The sequence below is a fragment of the Esox lucius genome, chromosome 6, assembly GCF_011004845.1.
Source record: "Esox lucius isolate fEsoLuc1 chromosome 6, fEsoLuc1.pri, whole genome shotgun sequence".
Lineage (NCBI taxonomy): Eukaryota > Metazoa > Chordata > Actinopteri > Esociformes > Esocidae > Esox > Esox lucius.
The window spans coordinates 18317061-18342545 of NC_047574.1; the positions used below are offsets into that span (position 1 = coordinate 18317061).

At 39.6% G+C, this 25485-nt stretch overlaps 1 protein-coding gene across 2 annotated transcripts; it reads left to right on the forward strand.

Annotated features, from left to right (window-relative positions):
* Positions 1-408: 408 nt before the first annotated feature.
* Positions 409-24481, forward strand: LOC105010646 (phosphatidylcholine:ceramide cholinephosphotransferase 1). Of its 2 annotated transcripts, none has more exons than XM_010870111.4 (6): positions 409-662; positions 17513-18398; positions 18691-18808; positions 20334-20487; positions 21223-21389; positions 21485-24481. In XM_010870111.4, exons 2-6 carry the CDS (start codon positions 17800-17802, stop codon positions 21659-21661), a joined length of 1215 nt encoding a protein of 404 aa, XP_010868413.1. In that variant the 5' UTR covers positions 409-662; positions 17513-17799; the 3' UTR covers positions 21662-24481. The 2 variants fall into 2 exon arrangements, with proteins under 2 accessions (XP_010868413.1, XP_010868414.1); XM_010870112.4 differs by lacking the exon at positions 409-662 and adding an exon at positions 6957-7278.
* The last annotated feature ends 1004 nt before the right edge of the window (positions 24482-25485 follow it).

Consider the following 25485-nt stretch of genomic DNA (forward strand, 5'->3'; position numbering starts at 1 on the left):
ACTCCACATCACCACAAAGGTAATCAGAAAAAAATGACAGGTCACACACTGGGAGAGGACTGAGACACAAAAAAAGTAGATTGATGATTTGTGGGACTGGTATCCCAAAACCATGATGTCAACATGCTACTGCTAACAGAAGTTTCCTCCACTGACAGTCTGCCTGCCCATACGAAGCACAAACCACTGATCCGCTGCTTTGCAAACAGTCCTTGACAATGTTCCAAGGTTAAACAATGTGGAGTAGGGGTGTTAATGTGCATAAATAAGAAATAGAAACCTGTTGGTTTAGAACTGAAAGTAGAAAGGGAAAGACAGCTTGACATCATGGTGCCGCCAGTGTAATAAACCTTTACTTTGAAGGGGGACTTTTACTTTGAATGCGTAACGCAAATGTGACTAATCCTTATTGCGGCAAGCTCAACATATGTCAAAACCTTCTACTCCCACTAGTGTAGCTGTTGTGAACCTAATGAAAACAACACCATATCATACGTTACGTCGAACGGTGTTAGATGTGTGTCGTCTACTGATCGGAATTTAAGGAAATCTTTATTACTTTTATTTTAAAAGCAAAAATATTTGTTCCCTCTATGTACGCCCTAAAACGACGCCGCATTCTTCTACGGTAGCTACAAGTAGCCAATGTGATGTTTTATGGGGTAAGTGTCATAGTTAAAGTAGATGGCAAGCAACTTCAATTGATAAAACATTGACTGAACTATGAAGCCAGTTGTTGGGCATTCGGGTTAGCTATTTCTCATGCTAGCTATGTAACTGGACCTTACATGGACTAGCAAGCTAAGTAAAGTAGCTATGATTTTATTCATTGTCGTGCTATTGAAACACCTCTATAATCTAAATTTAAACTGAGATTGTTAATCTGTCTGGATGGCGTGGTCAATAGTGGTGTCAGTTTTGTCAAATGCCCCAAACGATCAGTCCAAACAAGATCTGACAAATAAACTCGTAGACTAAACTGACATTTAAATTGGGCCTATGCTAAAGGAAGCCAATTTGTTTTTAGCAAGCATGCTATTTTTAGCTTCTTTCACAAACATTTCGAATATCACAATTCCCAGAACGCACAGTTGACACAGATTCAGAAATATATGAGTAGACATACGTCCGCATACGCTGGAACGTGTGATAATAGGGGTAAGAAAAAAAGTAATAAGCGCCCATTCGAGTTTCGAAATTAGTCAGTATCGACCATTCAGGTTTTGTGGTTATTCCCTACATACAATAACGGTTTACATTAGTTGTTTATAATGTTTGAAACAATATACATTGGTAGTAAAAATGTTTTTTAGGTTGTGAGATTAACATTCGAAGGGGTGTCAGGGTCAATTTATCCCAGGATTTTCACTCTATTCCGGAGTCACATTGACCTGTCTGTAATATTGGGGTCAATTATTACAAGTAAACAGCATGGGTCAATTTCCTCCACGGTTGAAGCGGCATTGTCTACTTGACTACGGTCAAACGTTGCACATGCGTTTATAATGTGTGAGATTAAGGATCTGTTTACTGTTTGGTTTTTTTGCTTTGGGGAAGGTTGTGTAAGTTGTACTGGACATATAGAAGAGGCTATGTTTACCTATGCTATAATTTCTTCGATCCCATTTTAGAAGTTAGGATTTCTACGCTGTAACACCGAGGTGTTTGAAAATCGCAATTCATACTTGAAGGTGCAGTATTTGCCCAGAAATCGCGATCCAATATTTTATCCAAGTTGTGCCCTTATAGTGAGCATTCTTTTGCTGTACTTTTCTTCCCTGGTGTAGTAGATAATTAGCAATTCAGTACTTCTTTTATTTACCAAACAGTAGATATTGGCACACCGATTGTTTTCTCTATGTATATGATTTGTTTTTATTGATCTGCATCATGATAGCGATTTTGAGTTGTATTGGCACTTTTGTCCTTATTATTATTATTATTATTATTATTATTATTATAATTATTATTATTAATATTATAATACATTATATTTATATTGCGCTTTTCAGGGACCCAAAGACTGTAAAAAAGTGACATAGAAAAGAAAACAAACAGAAACAAAATAAATACTATGAGAAAACAACAAAGATTGAGAGTGTGGGATTTGGCAAGGCTATGGGTTGGTGATTTTGAACAGATGAGTCTTGAGGCGTTGGTGGAAGATGGGGATAGTCTCAGAGTTACGGATGGTTTTGGGGAGAGAGTTCCTGAGACGAGGAGCAACCCTACAGAATGATGCCAAGGTTACGTGCGTGGGGGGATGGAGAAACAACGGTGTCATCGATGCTGAGATTGAAGGTGCCAATTTTGATGAGGGTGGATTTGGTTCCAATGAGTAGTTCTGTTTTGTCACTGTTTGGTTTGAGGAATTTGTCCTTCATCCATGCAGTCAGGCAGGATTCAGTATGGGTCAGAGGTGGGTTGGTGAGAGACTTGGTGGCTAGATATACTTGTGTGTCATTAGCATAGCAGTGAAAATTTAGGTTGAAGTGGCGGAGGATTTGACCAAGGGGAAGGATGAAGATGATGAAGAGTAGGGGACCAAGTACTGAGCCCTGGGGGACACCTTGAGTGACTGTAGCTGAGTCAGAGTTTAGGCCTTTGAGTGAGATGAAGGTTTGGTGAGTGAGATGACGGTTTGGTTAGTGAGATAGGAATTGAGCCAGCCAAGTGTAGTTCCCTCAACACCCAGCCCCTCGAGCCTGGTGAGCAGAATCTGGTGGTTAACGGTGTCAAAGGCAGCACTTGAGGAGAATCAGGATGTGGAGGGAACCGGCATCAGCAGAGAGGAGAAGGTCATTGACCACTTTGAGGAGTGTAGTTTCGGTACTATGGATTGGCCGGAAACCACACTGAAGAGGCTCATATAGATTATTTTTTAGGAGGTAGGCTTGGAGGTGTGAGGCAACAATTCTTTCAAGACTTTTTGCCAGGAAGGGTAGATTGGAGATGGGGTGGAATTTTTTAAGGATGATGTTGTCTAGTGCAGGTTTCTTTAGGATGGGGTTGACAGCAGCAGCTTTGTAGCAGGGGGGGACAATATCGTTGGTGAGGGAGAGGTTGACTATGCTTGTGATGTGTGGGCAGAGAGCAGGTATGGAGGCTTTAAGCAGGACTGTGGGAAGAGGATCGAGTGAGCTGGTGTCTTGTCAGACACCAGCAACTGACTTCAAATGCAAAGTGTAGATTCAGCTTTGAAGCCAATTGTCCAAATACCTTTGGTACCCTAAAATGGGATGATGACATAAAATCATGCTGTTATTTCTAAATGATTCAAACAACATAACTACCAAGTGCTTTTTGACTGCACTGCATTATTATTGCTGTTTATCTCCAATTCTTAGATTAGCAAATTGCCACTCCATGGTCCAGTTCAATCCGGAATTGGACACATTTTGGGGTTTCTAATCAGTTTTCGAGTGGTAGAGATGAAAATAAAGCATGTGCGTTTAGGCCGAGAGAGTGACCTGATTTACTATTAGTTACAATTGGGCTTCTCTAAATGTTCCTTCACCTTGGGGAGAGTGAAGCAATCCGCAAACACTATTTTTACACCTGCATCGGAAGAGGATATAGCAGGCTGTGTATGCAGCCAGGCATTTCTTTTATAAATATACAATCAATGGCAACCTTAAGGACTGCCAAACTTTGTACATACATGGAGAGAGAGGTTGACATGGAATGAACCAGGGAGGTTTGGTTTCATAAGGATGAACTCTGGTCATTGTACTCAACGAATGTTCTTTAATTATAAAAGCATTTGGGGCAGGAGTATTCATCTCTGGCCCCTGAAGCCAGTTTGTTTTTCCTCACCACCATCTAATCAGGAACATGTGGTGTGTGCAATTAATGAGGTAGAACAGAAAACCAGCAGGCTCTGGCCCTCATATGGTAAAGCCCATGATGCATCTACAAGCCTGAAATTGACGCCAGTCACCTCAGCTGCTCCAAAGGGAGGGCTTGTTGGCCCAAAATGTTATTTCTACGTTACAATCTCCACAAATTGTATAGAAGTGTGTTAATTTGTCAGCATGTTCGCTTGTGTTTGATGTCTTGAACATTAAGATATTTGTGTAGTGCACATTTATATAAAAGGAATCACATCATGAAAGTATTCTTGTAAATATATGTTCACATTCATGGTATGACAGAGTGAATGTGTGTTGATTTCAGTGACTATTCTGTATAGTATACAATAGGGCTGTCAAAATACCTCGAATATTCCCTCATAATATTCGAACTAGTCGAACATCTGGTTGCGCATTTTGTCAATTACGCGCATTATGTCAATAACAGGACAAATTATTACAAAGAGACAGACTACCTATACAAGTAGTTAAGTTTAAACATATTTGACAACGTATTACCTACACAAAAACAAGTGAATCAAATGATGACCAAGACCGCAGACCTCACGCTCGCTCGCTCAAGCACTTTCTCTCTCTCGCCCTCACGCTCTCTGCGCAATAACGGTTTAAAATGAACAACAATAAACATATTTTGAATGCTGATCAAGAGTTTTGTGCAAGCAGTATAAGGTCGCGACTATTGTCCCAAATATAGCAGGCTTCATTCAGTGATTGAAACAAATATTAACATGAATTGAAGTTTCACAGTTGTAGAGTATCCAGTAGAAGTAGACGAATATCTTTCAAACTAACTTTGTTGAGCTGAAATGAAGACAGATTCAGCAACTGCATGGCCTATTTCTCGCTTAAAATGTTTTCAGAAACACGTTTCAGTGAACTATTTTTGTAAAATATGAGATCGAATTCTCAACGAGCCGCCATGACAATGTTGAAATTCTCGAGTAGCCAGACCATCCAATCAGCTGCTGGTCAGGGGCGTGGAGCATCAACCATGGCTGTATGACGTCGCGACACCACGCTTCAGTTGTGTCGGACATATGGATCTGTACCCGTCAGGCGCGCTAGCGCGCCCACTCGCAAAGCAGGCAGCCAGACAACCACTGCTACTGCAAATGTTTTTTACCACATTTTTTTTTAAATTCGAATACTAATTTTCACCTTCGAAATTCGTTTTTTAAAACTATTCCTATATATATATTCGAATTTAGAATATTCGTTCACAGACCTAGTATACAAATGCAGCAACCCTTGTTAGTTTTGAAGTAAAATATAATCTGGGCAACAGATTTTTGATTAATGGCGTTTAAGTGTATTCCTGTGAATCCCATTTCACAGGAATAAGCCCCACGGTCCTATGCACTGTTGGAGTGACCTCTGTTGTAATTTATTCTAAAGATGTGTCGCTTAGACATTTCCTTGTTTTTGAAAGAAAAGCAAATTTTTGGTCCATTTTAAAATAACATGAAATTGATCAGAAATTTTGTGTAGATGTTAATTTGTTTTCAATATCTACAGAGGCCCATTATCAGCAACTATCACTCCTGTGTTCCAATGTCACGTTGTGTTTGCTAATCCAAGTTTATCGTTTCAAAAGGGTAATTGATCATTAGGAAACCCTTTTGCTACAATGTTAGCACAGCTGCAAACTGTTGTACTGATTAAAGAAGAATCAAACTGGCATTCAGACTAGTGCAGTATCTTCAGCATCAGCGATAGTGAGTTTGTTTACAGGCTCAAAATGACCAGAAACAAAGTTTCTTCTGAAAGTCGTCAGTCTATTCTTGTTCTGAGAAATGAAGGCTATTCCATGCTAGAAATTGCCAAGAAGCTGAAGATCTCGTAAGGGTAGTGTAGCTCTGAAGGGCCAGCTACATGTTGATATGGGATTGAACATTTGTTTGCCTGGAAATGCTGAAGGGTGTTTTGAGATTCCAGCAAAACATTTGTTATCGCTGAGGGAAATCATGATTTTGTCTAAACTGCTTCCCAATCCTGAATCGTGCAGCTCAGCATCCTGCTGCACAAATTGCTCATCAACGTTACATATTCATTGAAAATGACTTGGAGTGGCGCTTCCACAGTGTGTGCTCTTGGTAGCCGTTTCATGTTCTTAACTGTGTCTATCTGCTTAAAAATAACAATAACCTGCCCCATCAAATTAAGAGTTAAAAAGTGGGTTATCTTGAAGCACACAGTACTTGTTTAATATTTAACGTCATCCGTTCCCCTTTTGGTAGTAATCAGTTCCAACAAGATTCAGCTGGTACTTATAAGGGAGTGAAATTTGGTACCCATCCCTAAGTTTTACAGTGAGTAAGTTTGTTTTAATTTTAAAAAGAATCTCTGCCTCAATCAATATTTAGCAAAAACGATAAGTCTATTCATGTTGCTGTTTAGATAGTCAAACACAAGCAAGCCCCAAACCTAAAAGTGCCTGAATGGCTTGCCTAAAACTACTTCCTACATTGTGATTATATTTGGATTAACCTACTGTCACAACTGACCACTTAATTGTGTAACATGTTGATATGTGTAAAGTCTTAGACTACACCATTTTGTCATTGTTTTGGGTCAGTGGTTATGTAGCAAATATTACAACACCAAAAAGCTGTAGCCTGGTGTAGGATACAGTTGTGTTCAACAGCAGTGGCTTTCTGTAAATTTTACACAGATATTACTGGTCATGGATGTTTGTTAAATATTTGCATTACTACCTGGGTTTGAAGGCCAGGTGGCGTAAGTGATAAAGGTGAGATTAGACAATAGTGATCACACTGGTTAAACAACATCCTTCTCAAAAGATAGAGTTCCATAATGGAAGAGTACCATCATTTTCTTATTGGTTCAGGTTCAGATAGGGTATTCCTAAGGAACAGTTGACATGCTTTCCTTTCTCATGGCATTGGGTTATGTTGATCAGACTGGCTTAATTAAGTGAGACATTAAGACAATTAGTTCTAGAACAGGAGCTGACCTGTTTTAAAATCCCCCTGAGCCTGTTGAGTGTGTTTTCTACAATGTGTAGCCTGCTACTGGTACTCTATATACTTCGCACTTCTGAGGTTTCATGTTTCTTATCACCATTTGATCATTTGTTTTTTTGAAAAATGTGGAATGTACTAATGCTATTCATGGTTTCACTTTAAAGATAAAGGATGAATGAGTTTTGTCCTAACGTATTGTTGAGCTGCTAGCTCAGAATGGGTGGAGTTATCTCCAGGGACTAATGCTAATCCGGACAAAAAGGAAGAGAATGAAACCGAGACCACGAAGGTAGAAAGAGGAGAGACTGAGAAATGGAATAAAGGGACGGTGAAACAAATTCAGATCTGTTTCTCTTTCTCTCAGCCATGTGTTTGTGATTACACCATTTGAAGGGTGAAGAGAACTCACAGGCATGATATAGGTAAGTCCTATGCCACAGGTGCCTATTGGACATGTAATTACATTTGTCAGACCAGGAACTTTGGAACCTGGGGTAATGAGTGTGACGCTTTAACAACCTGCTAACAAAATGTGTCAGCAAGCTACATTGGCTTATTGTCAGCCTCAGTGCAGAATATGGATATTTTCTGAGGATTTGTTCACAATTTGCAAGTCAGAATGTCTTCTTTACATCCCTGAAACAGCCTACTTGTTTGGGAGAAAAGGTTCAACTGTGTGACGTGCATTACGGTATGCAGCTTTTAGGTTCTTACCTTTCTCCTCCTTCACACCATTACTTAAACCTGGACGGGAAGAAATATCAGCATGTAGGGGTATCGTTGGACTGAAATGTGTGGTGTGTTCGAGCTCTTGCCAAGTCATTTTTAAAAAGCCAGAAATGTCTGCCTCCTCCCATGATCTGGTATATGTTTGCACTATGGCATACCGTTGTTAGCTACTTGAAAAATACATTTGAAGACTCCTGATGCGCTACCATTTTTAAAGAAATGTTGTTTCTGGAGTATACTTTGTAGTTTGATTCTGTCAAATGTTATGGTTGTATAAACATGGCATTACTTTGTACAATATCAATATGCTAGGAATTACGTTCATATACAACTCATCTGTAAAACAATAACCATTACATTCAAAATCAACATATCACCAGTGCTACTACATTCAATATAAAAATATAACCATCACCCCACCCCTGCCTTTTGATTGTGTCAAACTTGCAACCACTGGCCACAAAGCAAACATCCACTCCCTGTGAATATGCTAACAATTCCCCTGGGGCCTGGTTCCAACGGTGACAGCCCAGAGTCATACAGTTGTCATCCATGTTGATACTGAAAGTAATCTCAATGAAATGTAATCCCAGTGCCCCCATGTGACAACGTCAGTCTGACTCACTCTGGAGCAATTTTCCTTTTCTATCCTTAACAATCTCAGTTAGGTTTAGATTTGGCAATTTGGCCATTCCAGAAAGTTAAATGTGTTGCTTTTCATTTACTGTAAAGCTGTGTCAATTCCTGATGTTTTGCTATTGTTGGAGGAATTAAATGACAGTTCATTTTACTTCAGCTATAAAGAACCATAAACAAATCCAAGTCTAAATTGGAATTACAACTGCATGAAATACTCAGGAATCTTCTTGAGCATTGTTTTGTGATGAAGCAAGTTTAAAGTATTTTAATTATAGGAGACCAGCTAAGTGAGCATGGAGTTTTTCTTCTTGAACTCGCCTTGACTGAAAGCTCTTTGCAATGACCCTTGTGTTCGCTGCCAGGTAACTAGGTAAACAAAGGCCCACATGTCATTGATGACTTGAGTTATGATCCATTTTTGTGCCTCAAACCATTTTCTGAGTAAACATGGCCTTCATTGTTCATGGACAGTTGTGTATCTGTAAAAAAGCAGCAGCAATATACATGCAATTGCCATTCAAATTACATAAGCGAGTTCACTGAAACTTCACAATTTATGTCTAGTTTGAGTCACCTTAAGCTAAGACATAAGGGAAATACAATATACAAAGGGTGTACTTGGCAATCTCTTTTGTTCCTCTGCATTGGTTACAATTCCCCCAAATTTTTAGTGTTTCCAAGATGTTTCCAAGTGGTTGGTAGCTCACTTTGAGTAGCTTGCAAAATAATTCCCTTAATGTATTCCACAAAAAAAAAATAAACACCTCTCACAAGGGTCAGACATAGTCAGATTGCCAGATAATGTCTACTTTTCAAGTTGGAATCCCAAGTTGAATGACCATTAAAAAAAAAAAAAAAAAAAATCAGTCATATTTGGGTTTCAGTTGTCCTGAGAGCTCTGACATTTGAGGTCAGCTTTCATAATACAGTTCAGACAGCCACTGTTGAAATAGCTATGTAACATTGGCACCCTCAATTCACCTCAGGAAGTTGGGATAGTGTAATAGCAGTTTTGAAATTCAGCTCAGATTTTTCTCTTAATGAACACAGTTGTGTTATTTTTAAATCATGATTTGTTGAATATTTAGTCATAATTCTGGTGTTCTTTGGCAGGAGGTTCTGCAATAAGCAGTGCACTCATCAGAATTTTATGCTCCTACCTATTCATTTAAGAGGATTTTTGAGTCTGACAGGTTCTGCTGTGTGAAAGACAGCTTAGTTTGTGCAGGCTCTGACTTCTAGTGGTGGAAATGCGGGCTACAAACCTGCTCCTGCGTATGTCAAACATGCTTAACAGCCAATTAGCAAGCGACACTGATGCATTCTACATTACAGTGCTGGAAAGAGGAGAAGTCATTTCTCGTGTAGATGTGCGTTTTGTTACGGTTTCCTTTTTGCTCTGTTTAAAAAAAAATTGGGGTCTTTTGAGTCTCCTGGCAAAACCTATTGACCATTCTCCACAATTAGGCTAATGAAGAAACTTCCTCCAATTTCTAATAACATGCTGCATTCATCTTGCCATACATTTTCACAAGATTCCCCATGTCTTTAGAGCTCACACACCCCCAAAACATCAGTGAGCCACCACCATGCTTCACAGTGGGGATGGTATTATGTTCACTATAGGCCTTGTTTTCCTCTCTCCAAACATAGCGCTTATGGTTGTGACCCAAATGGTTGTCACTCCAAATTAGTGTGCCAGATGCTGTGAGGTGTGTCAAGGTGTTTTTTGTGGCATTGGCGCAGTATAGGCTTCTTTCTGGCAACTTGACCATGCTGCTTATTTTTGTTCAAGTGTTGTTGTATTGTGCTCCTTGAAACAACCACACTGTCTTTTTCCAGAGCAGCCTGTATTTCTCCTGAGGTTACCTGTGGGTTTTTCTTGGTATCCCAAACAATTCTTCTGGCAGTTTTGTCTGAAATCTTTCTTGGTCTACCTGACCTTGGCTTGGTATCAAGAGATCCCAGATTTTTCCACTTCTTATTAAGTGATTGAACATTGGATATCTTTTTATATACTTTTCTATCTGTATAAAGTTCCATTACTTTGATACGCAGGTCTTTTGACAGTTCTTTTCTGCTCCCCATGACTCAGTATCTTGCCTGCTCAGTGCATTCACGTGAAAGCTAACAAACTTATTGACTATTTATACACAGACACTAATTGCAATTTTAAATAGCCAGGGATGTGGGAAATTAACCTTTAATTGCCATTTTCACCTGTGTGTGTCACCTTGTCTGTAACAAGGCCACACATTCAAGGGTATGTAAACTTTTGATCAGGGCCATTTGGGTGATTTCTGTAATCATGATTTGAAATGGAGACAAACAACTATGTGATAATAAATGGTTTCATCTGATCACTATCCTTGAATATCAGTCACTTTTTCAAAATCAATGCCAAAATTTCACACTTTCTACTAGGGTATGCAAACTTTTATGAGCATACCTGTACGCTTTAGGGGTGTGAACAAGTCGAACTGTCACGATGTCGACAAGGATGGCATTCTACATATCTACAAGGGAATGAACATTTTGAAAGCTACCAAAAACTCTCTACTACCGATTGACTCACTTGGCGACAGTGTTGACGGGTTATTTCTCACAGACTAAACAAATCTGGCTAACGCCCAAGTACAGGAAATGATCACAGCTAACGAAAGCATACCTGTGCAACCTGGCAGCGTCTCTACCGGCTGAAAGGGTTTTCTCGCCTACGGGCCTGGTAGTCAGTCAGCCTGCTATTCTACTCCCGGAGCACGTACGTCGACATGCACATTTTTCTAAACAAGAATAAATTATCATAATTATATGGACATTTCTTAATGATTCTTTACATTTTTAAGATCTTACGTCTATGGATGCGCTAGCCAGATGTTGTTTGGTTTTTGTTAATTAATTTTATATAATTTATTCCAGTTGAGCTTTTTCCAAGGATGTTTTTTTATTCACTTGAACGTGTCGGTATAGGTGGTATTTGATTTAATGCAGACTGTAACGTAACTCTGTTAGTCTATATATTAAGTGTAGTTTGGTTTGGAAAGTATAGTTTTAAGTGACTGTAAAAAAATAGCTGCCTATCGTCTAATACATTTTGTATTTTGGTGTTATGGACAGAACTTTAATGTTAGAAAGACGTTAGCTAATTTAAGGCAATTCATACATACCTCTGCGCAAATTAATGGAAGATAATGCACGTTTTCTGACGACGTTTATAGTTTTGCGATTGTAAGTAATGGAAAAGCTTGTAACAATAATTTGAAGTAAATCCCGATAAAACACTAACTACTCGACAGGCCTGTGCATTAGGTTATTTCCTGCCGTTTTGGCATTTTTCAGTCTAAATGTCTCTTGAGTAAAAATATATCTTGCTTAATTGTTTATACTAAAACGTTATTGAGCTTAACTACATTTTTAAATAAGATGTTGAATTTATCGCATAACATATTACAGAACATATAAAGTACCTCTCTTCTTGGCACGAGTGGGTGGGGACTACTATTTGACAAGGAATTATCAATTGTAAAAATATTTGGCATGCACATCCCCATACGCATCCGTGCACGCTTTTTGGGGTGATATAGATCACAGCCCATTGCGCAGTAAAAGATGGGTTTCCACGATTCTCTCATCTTCACTTGACGACAGAGTTGTCACCTATATTGAAAGTTTATTGATGTTATTCACGAATGAAAGAAAAACGAACGTTGTTGTGCCATGAAATTAAATAGCTTTTGTAGTGTAAAGTTAATCTTCAGTCTCGCTACTGGTAAGTATATAAAATCCATCATATATATGCTATTTGTGGTGGAAGTAACCTTTAGAAATGTTAATCTGTTTAACACAATGATTAATGGTGTCTCGCTAAATATTCAAACTTGGCTTGATGTTAATGCATGACAAAATCATCTAATGTCAAGACGCAATTTTCTGACGAGGTACAGTATGTACCAGTCGTTCGCAATACTGGCATACGAGCTTACAAAACAGCACGCACTTCACCAACATCCGCAAAGTACATACTTGTAGTATGTAGGTCTATGTGATTTGAGTCAAGCGTAGTGGGTAGCTATTAACTATTATTGTATGTACGACCATAGACAGGAATCTGTACGCAAGAGTACACTTTAGTTCTGTTAATAAATATTCTGTTGTCCATGTCATTTCAGCAAAAATGTAATGGCTGATGTAAAAGTTGCATTCCCGCTGTTCAAATGGCGTAATTGTTAAAGACAGTCTGCAACATCGGAAACTGCGTCTCGAAACAAGCCAGGGACGACAACATTCATCCCTTCTAATCGCTGATTCCTTTTCTGGTTAATACTTGGTCACCCTACCACATTTACCTATTTAAATGCTTAGTCTGATCCTGGGGCCATGTGTAAACTGTGTTCCTATTTACATACACAGAACTGTTTGGCTAATAACTCTTGCACAAGCAGGGCATTCTCATCAGGGTTATGTTGACCTTTTATAGTGTGAAAAATAATATAATAATTTTTTGGGGGAAATCACATTTTGGAGTGCAGTGCACTCTTACACCACAACGGACACCACAATCTTCCTTTTCATTAGAACAAAACCATCCACACTCATTTGCCAGTTGTACAAGTGCCTGAATCTAAAAAAATCAAGAGATTAAGGGGCTTGAAGATGCATGCTGGTAGTCCACTGCTCAAAAAAATTAAGGGAACATGTAACCACAGTTCAACACCAAGTCATTTCAACATCAGGGATATCAATCTGTCCAGTTAGGAAGCATAAGCGATTGTGAATCAATGTCAACTGTTTTGGTGTAAATGAAAGTAAATACGGGTGCACTGGAGAGGCAACGGCAAGACAACCCCCAAAAAGGGAATGCTTTTGTAGGTGTTGACTACAGATAATTGCTATCTCCTTGTCCTTCCTTACTGATTATTCTCTAGGTTTGCGTTTTGTTAGTGTCCTTGTCACTTTTGGTAGCATGAGGCTGCACCTGCAGCCCATTCAGGTTGCACAAACACTCCAGCCCCTCCAGGATGGCACATCCATCCATACGTGCAGTTGCAAGGTTTTCTGTGTCTCCCAGTACTGTCTCAAGAGCACGGAGGAGATAACAGGAGACTGGCAGTTACACGAGGAGAGCTGGACAGGTCCGTAGAAGGGCATCAACCCAGCCGCAGGAGAAGCACTGCCAGAGCCCTACAAAATGACCTCCAGCGGGGTACTGGTGTGAATGTTTCTGACCAAACTGTCAGAAACCGACTCCATGAGGGTGATTTGAGAGCGCAATGTCCTCTAGTGGGACCTGTGCTTATAGCCCAGCACCATGCAGTTCGATTGGCATTCGCCAGGGAACACCAGAATTGGCAGGTCCGCCATTGGCACCCTATTCTCTTCACAGATGAGAGCAGGATCACACTGAGCATGTGAAATAATCTGGAGATGCTGTGGTTAATGTTAGGCTGCCTGAAACATCATCCAGTATAACCGGTTTGGTGGTGGGTCAGTGATAGTCTGGGGAGGCATATCCTTGGAGGGTTATGTAGTTTGCTTCTACAAACACAATAGCACTTTATAGATTAGAGTAAATACAAATAAACATCAGCACAATAAAACATGTTCTGTTGTTCATTAAGTAAGTGATATCATGTGAGGTAGTTAGTAGAAATGTAGAAGGTATAACTTTGATTAAACTAGACAGAAAATTATATAAATAAAATAAAGTGAATTAGAAATGTTATGAGAAAGATTGTTGGAATTCAGTGTGTTGACATTTACTCGATCTTCATTTAGGCAGAGAGTCAACTGAGACCTAAGTCACAGATAGACAGGAAGCCTGGTATGCCACCGGACGTAAGACATATTCTGATGCATCAGGGTGTAATTTCCTCCCTCACAGTGCAGAGGACGCTTTTGGAGTGAGATGGAACTGTACCGACATTTTAATCGTTTTATCATTGTATTAATATCTGATCGCCATTACATTTTCTGTTCACCTAACATTCGTAGATGAATAAAGTAGTTTATTTACCAAGAAGGCCTGGTGAATTGAGTTGTTTCACATTTCAGAGTTGAAGTTTCCTGTCAGAAATTAGTTTGAATGTGCCAATATTACCCAATATAATATGCATAACAAGAAACGTTCCTTTAAAATATATATATATATATATCTTTGACCAATGCAGATGTAATGGTAAATACATTGGTACCTACAGTACAGCTCGGTTCAATCTGCAGTGTTCAAATTTCATTAATAACCTGTTTATAATAGTAATGTGGAATCTCAGGGGTTTCAGTAAGGCTTGTGTCTAAGTATTGTACTTTATATTGGCATTATTCCACAACCCCTTGTGCCTTTAGTGCTATTATATGTATATTTTTCTAATATATACAGAACTAAATAAAGAGTACTACCTTGTATATGAATTGCTTATTTGGCTCCTAGAGACACGCAAAGAGATTTGGGCCAAACTCAAGAGGTAAAATGTTATCGATAGCCTTTCTGGACCAATTTGGGTTGACCGAATTACTCAAGGGCAGGGCAGATTTTTCACCATGTTGGCTGTGGGATTAAATCCAGCTATATTGTTGTAACTGGCCCAGTGTTCTGTAACGTTAAGAATACCTGCCACCCAAAATAACTGCACAAATGATGGTGAATGCTCAAGCTTTTAGAGCGATGATATGATTAATTATTATCCACCATATTGCATGGCATATCCCAGTCAATCTCTGGGCTCATGCTCATTTTAGATTAACTGAACCGATGTGGAAAACATTTGAGATTATTTTTGGGAATCATGGACACCCCATCCTCTGGGCTAAAGAGTAGAGGGACCATCCAACTGGTTATCAGTGCACAGTTCAAAAGCCAGCCTCCATGATGGTATGGGGGTTCACTAGTGCACCATCTGTGAAGGCACCATTAATGCCAAACAATGTATACAGCTTTTGGAGCAACATATGCTGCCATCCAGATGTCTTTTTCTGGGAAGACCTTATTTATTTCAGCAAGACAATGCCAAACCACATTCTGCATGTATTACAACAGCATGGCTCCGTATTAAGAGTCTGGATGCTAAACTGGCCTGCTTGCAGTCCAGACCTGTCTCCCATTGAAAACATTTGGCGCATTATGAAATGAAAAATACAACTGTTGAGCAGCTGAAATCCCATATCAAGCAAGAATGGGAATACATTTCACTTTCAGAACTACCGGAATTGGTCCCCTCAGTTCACAAACACTTAGAGTATTGTGAAAAGAAGAGGTGATGCAACACAGTGGTAAACATGTATGCAAACTTTTTTGAAACATGTTGCTTGGATCAGATTCAAAATGGGCATGTATTTTTCTAAAAACAGTAACATTTCTCAGTTTCAACATTTGAAATGTTGTCTTGGTATAATATATAATAAATTATTTGCACATCATTGCATTCTTTTTTGGAAGTGGGGTTTTAGTGTAGCAATCATTTGATCTACAATTTTTTCTATAACATTCACCCCGACATCTACAGACTCTTTCACGTCTGTCACATTCTCAGTGTGAACCTGCTCTCATCTGCCAATTCTGGTGTTTTCTGGCCAATGCCAATTGAGCATGTAGTTATGCCACCCTCTTGTAGCCAGTTTCTGACAGTTTGGTGAGAAACAAAATGGGCACCGATGTGCAAAAGAACACACCCTGGAAAGAGGGAGAACTCTACCTAGATGGCCAGCATTCCAGAGTCACTGTTGACTTTGAGACTGGTGTTTTGCAGGTACTGTTTAATGAAGCTACCAGTTGAAGACCTGAGGCGTCTGTTTCTCAAACTTGACACTAATGTATATCCTCTTGCTCAGTTGCCTCAGGTCCTCACACTTCTTTTTCTATTCCGGTTAGTGCCAGTTTGCGCTGCTCTGTGAAAGGAGTAGTACACATCGTTGTACGAGATCTTCAGTTTCCTAGCAATTTCTCACTTGGAATTGCCTTCATTTCTCAAAACAAGAATAGAGTGATGTTTCTGTCCATTTTGAGCCTGTAATCAAACCCACAATGCTGATGCTGAGCATAGTCTATAGGCCAGTTTTATTGCTTCCTTAATCAGCACCCCAGTTTTCAGTGATGGTAACACAATAGCAAAAAATGGTTTTCTAATGATCAATTATCCCTTTAAAAAAATAAACTTTGGAACACAGGAGTGATGGTTGCTGATAATGGGCCTCTGTATGCCTATGTAGATATTTCATTGAAAATAAACAGTCATTCTACACTGTATTTCCGATCAATTTGATATTTTAAAGGACAAATATGCTTTCCTTAAAAAAATTAAAAATTAAGTGACCCCAAACTTTTGAAAGGTGGTGTACATCTGCGATACTTGGATTCATTGGTATATTTTTTGTTGCTATAGGATATGTTATGAATTTGCAAAAATAATGACATTAATTTGTCTTGAACCCTAATTGATGCTGCAATTCACCTAGTGTCCATGTGGGGGGAAAAATCTAATAGTTCCCCTTTAACAGATCCCTAAAGAAAACAACTACTACACTAAACAAAATTATAAACGCAACACTTTTTTTTGTTTTTGCCCCCATTTATCATGAGCTGAACTCAAAGATCTAAGACTTTCTCTATAAACACAAAAGGCCTATTTCTCTCAAATATTTCGCATAGCCATTGAAGAGGAGTGGACCAACATTCCACAGGCCACAATCAGCAACCTGATCAACTCTATGCGAAGGAGATGTGTTGCACTGCATGAGGCAAATGGTGGTCACACCAGATACTGACTGGTTTTCTGACCCCCCCCCGGACCCCCCTATACAGTGAAACTGCACATTTTAGTGGCCTTTTATTGTGGCCAGCCAAAGTCACACCTGTGCAATAATCATGCCGTCTTATCAGCATTTTGATATGACACACCTGTGAGGTGGATGGATTATCTCGGCAAAGAAGTGCTCACTAACACAGATTTGTGAACAATATTTGAGAGAAATAGGCCTTTTGTGTGCATAGAGTCTTAGATCTTTGAATTCAGCTCATGATAAATGGGGGCAAAAACAAGTGTTGCATTTTATAATTTTGTTCTGTGTATAATTGCTTGTGTTCATTTCAAAGTTTTGATTTTTGATTTCAGCGACCAGTAGTACTAAAATTCAACAATTTTGTTTGCTCCTTCGGGTTTAAGGCCAGGTGTTTTGTAAAAGCACCTTGTGACAATTGCTGATGTAAAAATGGCTTCATAAATACATTTGATAACATTTTATTGATTGATTGATACTAAAGGTGATGTTTTCTTTCTATTTTGTCTACTTTTCCAGAAAAGAGCAATACGGGAACCACACTCAAGTAATGAGGTGAAGCACAAAGAGGGCTAAAGCAGCTTGTAACTACTGCTACTAGTTACCGTCCATACTCTGCTGCATGTGAGCCTTGAAGACTAACCCAAGGAGGAGAGTTGGTCCTCCGAGTGTACTCATTCAATGCTCCAGAAACGCCATGGGCCACAGCTGGGGAACGCCCAATACGCCTTAGACTACCACATCTCCTGCACCCCTTCCATCTCCGTCCTAGGCCCCCTCTGACCCCCCCTTCCCCATTGGCCAAAATGCAGAAGGTGGGGCAGTGGTCGGCAGAGGAGGTGTCCCATTGGCTGAACGAAGAGGGGATGCAGGAGTACACCGACTCCCTCCAGCAGATGGACGGCTCTGCCCTTCTGCGACTCACACAGGCCGACTTCCTGACGCCACCGCTGTCGCTGGTCTCCTCCGACAATGGGCGGCAGCTCTTGGAACGGCTGGAGACCCTACGGATCGAGCACCACATGAATGGCCATGCCAATGGCAATGCAGGGCTGCCAAATGGCACGGCCAAGCCCCAGCACAACGGCTCGCTGGGGCTCAATGGCTTCCGGAAGGAGATGGTGCAAATCCCTATCCCCATGGCTGTGGTTGAACGCTCTGGCTTCCCCCAGGAGTGGGGAAAAACCGGCGTGGCCTTTGTCTACGCAGTCTTCTGCTTCGTCACCACCTCCGTGATAATCTCTGTGGTCCATGAGAGGGTGCCGGCCAAAGAGCACACCCCACCGCTGCCTGATAAGTTTTTTGATCTGTTTGACCGGGTGGAGTGGGCCTTCTCTATCTGCGAGATCAATGGCATGCTGCTAGTGGGGCTGTGGTTGGTGCAGTGGATCCTGCTTAAGTACAGGTAAGACTACAGAAATGTGCTATTGGAGTAGACCCTTGGAGCAGCCTTTGCGAAATTTGAGAAAACAAATCTGGGTATGGCTGCATTCCAGACATACTATATTGCAAATGTCTGCTAGGTCCTAGCACACCTTTTAGCATATCAGTCATTGGTTAATATGGGAATCTGTTTACTGTACAGTCATTGATGTGGCATGCAGCCATTTTCTGATGCAATTGAATGTCTGCCTTGTAAGTATGCCAGGAATGTGACCAAAGATAACCATCCAGTAACCCTGTATCTCTGTTTCTAGATCAATTATTGGACGTCGTTTTTTCTTCATTGTGGGCACCCTCTACCTGTATAGGTGCGTCACAATGTACATCACTACTCTGCCTGTTCCAGGGATGCACTTCCAGTGTTCTCCAAAGGTTTGTCTCCTCCCAAATCCAAGACACAATATGCCTTTTGCTTATACACGCTGTGCCTCGCTGTGACTATTTCTGTCAGTGATGTCACTATGCTATAGCACTTTGCAACTCAGTATTTTGACTCTTTAGGCATTTTGTAATTAGTTGTAGTTTTCTCTCAAATTTTTTTTTAGCTTCATTGAAAATGGTTATACTGAAGATATTGGAAGGGAATTAAGTGTGCCGGGCTGCATTCAAACCCATACATAGTCTGGCATACAATTATAGACCAAAAGTTGTCAGCCTTGTAGTTTTCATAAATAATATTCAGTATTTCTTTAAAATGTTAAAACACCTTATTGTATTTTCAACATCGCAGATAATATTTGTTTTGTTAATAAGATAACAATATGTTTTTCTAGCCCTTAGTGAGCTTGTTGCACCTTTCTACTGGCACTTTGGCCCACTATTGTGGAACGGGCTGTTCAAAATGTTAATTGTTTTAGGGTAATAGTTCCCAACTCTGGTCCTGAAGTACCCCCAACAGCACACATTTTTGTCATAGCCCTGGACATTCACACACAATTCAACTCAATGAGAGCCTTATAATGACTTTAGTAGTAACTCTAAGTAACTAACTATTGGCCAGTTTCACAGACAGATTAAGCCTAGTGTAGGACTAAACAATCTAGTTCAGTAGAACACTCCATTGAGCTGGTTGTTTAAGTCTTAGACTAATAGGGCTGTGTCTGTGAAACCGGCCCTAAAAAGCTTAACTTAATTTCAATCTGCAGTACTTGCCTGGGGCTATAATGAAAATGTGTTTTGTTTTGGGGTACTTGAGGACTAGATTTGGGAAGCACTGTTTTAGGGTACATACCAAACTGCTGTTTTCAGCTGTGGCTATAGGTTATGGATGTTATTCAGATCTGGACTCTTCCCGTCAACATTTCCCAGCAGTTTAGTGTTAATTGTTCACCATTCTAGGCTGTTTTTAATTTATCGTCGTTTTCTTGCAGGAAGACCCACAATCACTTTGTTGTTAGCTTATAGAATTGGAACCCATTGTGGTTGTCTGTTACAGTAGCGGTTTGTGACAAGGAAGGTTTTGTTGCTTAACAAAAACAATTCCTACTCTCTTTGTTGCTGAAGGCCAGTTGGAGGGATGTGTACTGTACGGTTTTAATGTTTCCACCCCCACCCCCCGTTCTATCTTCTCTGCCCCCTTTTCCCACCTTCCAGCAACAGATGCAGGCTTTTCTATGTACTATAAACCTGTTTTTTATTAACCTTTCTTAATAATCATAAGCTACCCTTTTTGGCATATACCTCCTGTGTGCGTGTGTATGCACACCATTGTGTGTGTGTTGTGTTTGCTAGGACACACCACCTGATTTAACCGGGTACCACCACAAGACCCATTTTTTGCATATTGCAAACATAAAGCGTATTATTGGAGAGCACATGGACATGTGAATAGTTTACTAGGCATTTTTTTATGATTGACACGTCAAATATTATTCACACAATGTGTATGTTGTTATAGCTGTTTGGAGACTGGGAAGCTCAGATGAGGAGGATCATGAAGATGATCGCTGGCGGTGGCCTCTCGATCACCGGATCCCACACCATGTGTGGAGACTACTTGTACAGTGGTCATACTGTCATGCTAACGCTAACCTACCTTTTTATCAAAGAGTGTAAGTATTACATGCACCCAGCCATGCTAACGCTAGCCTCTCTGTATCAGAGAGTTTAACTACATCTTTATGACGCAATCAATTGAATAGCTCTTCACTCGCCGACCTTTTCTCTGCTTTCTTCTTTTTCACAATCTAAGACAGCCAGTTAGCGGTTTATCACTGCTCAGTACAAAGGTTTTGGAATTGCCGCAACAGTTTGCATAAGCAATAGAGAGATAAGCTGATTTTCTTATGCATTTGTTTTCAGTGAGCAGTGGTCGCGTGATGTTATTGAACTATCCTGATTACTGTTTATGCTGCAGTGCCATCTTGTGGATTAATGTGGAAGTGTGGATTGAAAGACTAGTATGGGCTAGCAAACAAATGTTGCCTCAATGTCCCAAAATAGTTTGGGAAATTTGCCATGCTCCCTAGCTTTTATTTTGGTTGTTATTGGCAAGCGGGACGCAGGCAGGAAACATATACAGTGGTCCTTTATCATTATATCACAGTTTTTACAGTTTCTGTAAAAGCACTTTGTGACAACTGCTGTTGTAAAAAGGGCTTTATAAATACATTTGATTGATTTATTGATTAATGTACTATGAATTATGGCCCTCATGTCAGGATCCTGACATGTTTGACATCCCTGTCCTACAGTTTGTTTCAATGATAATTATTATTTTGGTAATTAACAATATGATGCATTTGCATAATAACTATCTCCTTATATTCCATTCATTGCACCGTCAGATTCCCCTAAGAGGTTTTGGTGGTACCACTGGTTCTGCTGGACTTTGAGTGCAGTCGGCATCTTCTGCATACTGCTGGCCCATGACCACTATACTGTGGATGTGGTGGTAGCCTACTTCATCACAACACGCCTCTTCTGGTGGTACCACACCCTGGCTAACCAGCAGGTGGGGAGCTAGCCCATCCATCTCAATTATCTCGCCTGGCTTATGCTGAGAAGTTGTGTTGACTGATTTTTTTTTCCTGTTGCATTTTCATTCAGGCACTGAAAGAGACGTCTCAAAGCAACCCGTTCTCCAGAGTCTGGTGGTATGGACTGTTTCAATACTTTGAGGAGAATGTCAAGGGTATTGTCCCCCGGAATTATCAGCTACCATGGCCGTTGCGATTGTCACCGTGGATCCGAGGTGTGAAGTACAGCAGACTGGACACCCAGTGACCCAGGTCCTATGACGGGTGGGAGCTGAGGGGATAGACTTCCTGAAGAGGAAGGAGGTGTTGTTTTGCCAAGACATTGCTTCTCCCTTCATGTGTATGGTTCTGAAGTCCAACTGACTAGCACTGTGACCACTGTCTGTTTTACTTTTCCTTGAAAATGTAGAACACTTATTTCATAATTTCTTTTTCTTTGGACACTGTAATTGCTGCTTTGTCTGCGGCAAATTTGGCTATAATTTCAATATATTTCAAGAATTTTGGTTTGTTTTGACTATATCTGACAAGCGAGTTAAATTTGTTTTCTTAGCATACTGTTCCTATAAGGTCTACAGAGTTCAAATTATGTCACAGACATTATTCTTTTACTAGAAAAATGCCATACACAGTCTGAGACTTTTAGATGCAAAGTTTTCATTTTTTACAAATGTTTTTGTTTTGTAAAACTGCAACATGGCAATGGTGAAAAAATAATTTTCTAACTTTAATCTACATTATTTTTAAAAACAAATGATGTCCATAACAATATTTTTAGATTTCTACCTTTTTCAAGATGGAACACTGAAAGCAGAAGAGTCTAATGTGGTAGTTTTTCTAGTGCCTTCTTTCGCTTGATTGTATAATGTGTCTGTGTTCCTCTGCCTTGTGTGTCTGTCTGTCCACAAGGTTTCTAATTATCTTTCATGTCCTGTCGCATGAATGTAACAATAATAACGCCAGCCTTACAGTATATGACAATTGGTCTTCCCCAAACAAGAAATGGTGACATGTGAAGTATCCTGTCTATTACAGTATTTCTTTCTTGTTTTCCAAAGTCAGTGTTTTTATAGCAGTTAAATGACTGTTAGGTTTTTGGACATTTATTTTCTTGTTCGGTCATCATCCTAACATCAGGAGGTAGTGTCCCCTTTTTGCTGAGATGTCTGTGCAGGACAGGGGTGCATAACCTCAGTCCCAGAGGATTTATGAAGTCCTAGTAGCATGTATTTTTGACTGTAGAGCTCTTTGGTTTGCTAACCATATTTTATGAAACATCAACTTTAGTTGCTAACTTAATAAAGGCCCTGAAGGACTAAACTGGACTAAAGTTGTGCAGCATACCTACACATCTTAAGAGATTTGGATCCCGTCTCTTGTCAAATAGTAGTCTAAAGACCCACATATTGTGTCTTAGAGGCTGATGTCGATGTGGCCAATAGAACTCTGTTGCTGAATGTACCCTGCGAGAATGTCTTACTGATAAATCTATGATTCAAGGGACTACCAGTGAATGTCTTAAAGACAAATTAGGTTTAGCCTCAGCTTAAGAAAGGAAGCAGCAGCGGTTGTTGTCCACACACAGCGTCACCTTAGTTGTGGTATCTTTAAGTGGTAGATGACCATCTCTTTATTGATCATTGTACATTGAGGTTCACAAGGGTAACATGTACCAATGTAACAAACTGCTAATCTCATTGACAGTCTGGAAAGTTTAGAAATATGAATGTGAATGACAGAAATGTCTCTAGACTTCTTGATTCAACCCACATAATATTGCTGTAACAGGAGAGTAGTTGGGTGATAATGCCCAATGGCTCTTTTTATCCAGCCATTTCTCTCTTAGGAGAAGCTAGAAGGGTTGGCATTGTTAGGCCAAACTACAAAAGAAATGTAATTTGTCCTGAATGATGGTCATTTAAGTCAATATGTTAATGTTTATGAAAGTATGATATTTGGACTTGAAATGGAAAATCCTAGAAATACACCTCCAATTTCTCAAGGAGTGTTTTCATTTTCTTTTTTTGTTAATATTATTTTCAGCCTATGTTTTGATTGAGGCCTAGTTTTTCTTTTTAATGTTTCCACCCACCCAGTGAGCCAAACAACTTCCCTGTAGCGCTTTCCTAACCAAATGTGACATGTGAATTTAACACATACAACTGAGAAATCAACTTGAGCAGCCTTTCAAATGGTAACTACTAGTGGGTTCCAGTCAGTCATACTTTAGTCATAGTTTAATTCTCCAGCTTCAGGAAATGACCTCTGTAAAAATGAAACGCTACAACCAATATTTAAACAGTCTGTTTTGATAAAAAAAAAAAAACAAACATGAATTGCAGTTGACACAGCTTGTTAGACATGCACCTATCAAATCAGTGAATGCATCAAAATATATTGAGGCTTCACAGCTGGTTATTATCCACCTCATGCTTGTTTACGAATGCATCACTACACTTGGCTGGATATGGAGCAAATGCAAATAGAAGGTGCACTTGTGTTTTTGCACCAACATTTTTACAAACCAGATCTCATATTCCTTTAGATTTTTTGTTTTTGAAGTATTATATAGTTTTTCTTAATTGCTCCAAGATGAATGGTTTTAACCACTGCATGTACTGGTAGTAAATGTACTACTTTGGTCCAAACTGCTTCAATGTTGGTTATTCATGTTAGGCTACAAAACCAGATCATTTCACTGTTCCACATGTGTATTAGTATCATACTTTTGGTGTTTTCAATCATTTCAGAGGTCTACTGACATTTGCTGCACAGTAAGAGCCATACTTTGATTTGAGGTGAACATACTCAACTTAGTTGGGAAGTGGAAGGAAAAGTCAGATTGTGCTTTGAATATATATCAAAATAATTTAAATGTTTAAGGGAGAGAAATTAGTCCATGCTAATCAATGACAAATACTGACAGTTGATGTAATTGTATGTTTACTTTGTGAATCAACAATCCAATTAATGTATTTTGTGGTGTATATCAGATGTTTGTAAGCTATGATGAATATGACAGAGGATTATATCTGGAAAGCTTTCGAATAAAATATATATATATTCAGTATTTTTAGCAGTTTTCTTTGTAAATTATTAGAACCGGACAGATTATTTGTCATATATTCCACTTGGGTAACAGAAGGGGGTGCCATTACACAAATTCTGAGAAGGTTTTAACATGCAGTAGCAGTTCATGCACTACCTATTGTCTATTACTCTGTAATACTTTGTACATTTTTATATGAAGAGAGTGGCCTTAAAAACACAGGGTATACATTTGTTTCAAGCGAATGTTTAGACCTCATTGCTGAACATTCCTGTTCTTTGGAGTGAGTTTAAAAACCCTGAGTATCATCTGAGTAATATGTTCAAGCGATCTTCATCAGGGAGATAAATGAACCTGTAATTTCTGGGTGATTGGTCTGTCACTTGGTTGGTCACATGGTATGACACTAGGTGCATCCCAATGGAGGAATTCAAACTGGGTTGAATGTTTAAATTTATTATTATCATCATCAATCATCATCATATAATACTTCCTTTTATGAAAAATGTCATTTTTAACCTAGGTTAAGTTTAAGTAGTTATATATGAACTTAATTGGAGATGCCAACAGTTTACAAACAAGCAACGGATTGAATCCTATTCAACAAAATACTGCCAAACAACTAGACCGTAAGGTTGGAAAACCAAAAAGCATGGGAGGAACAGGAACGGACATGTAGCCTTACTTCTTCAGCTTCCGTTGGCCCTGCGGTTCGAACCAACTGCATTTCACATGTAAACGTAACCTTTGTGGTCAGCAGAATCGTAGTGTCCGGTGCCATTCCAGTTTGGAAGACTGCGTTCATTCGTTTCAACCAGCAGAAGAAACACCAGCTGGATTATATAGGGCTCAATTTCCAGGTGCACTAGGGGTAAATTCCTATTCCTTACCCTGGTGGCAAGAATGCAGAACTGTTCTGCAATTGAAATGGATACTGCTATATTCATTAAGGCCAGCTTACCAACATTTCAGGTAAATGGCCAGGCTCCACTCATAACAGCAGAGAATATTTGGTTAAGATT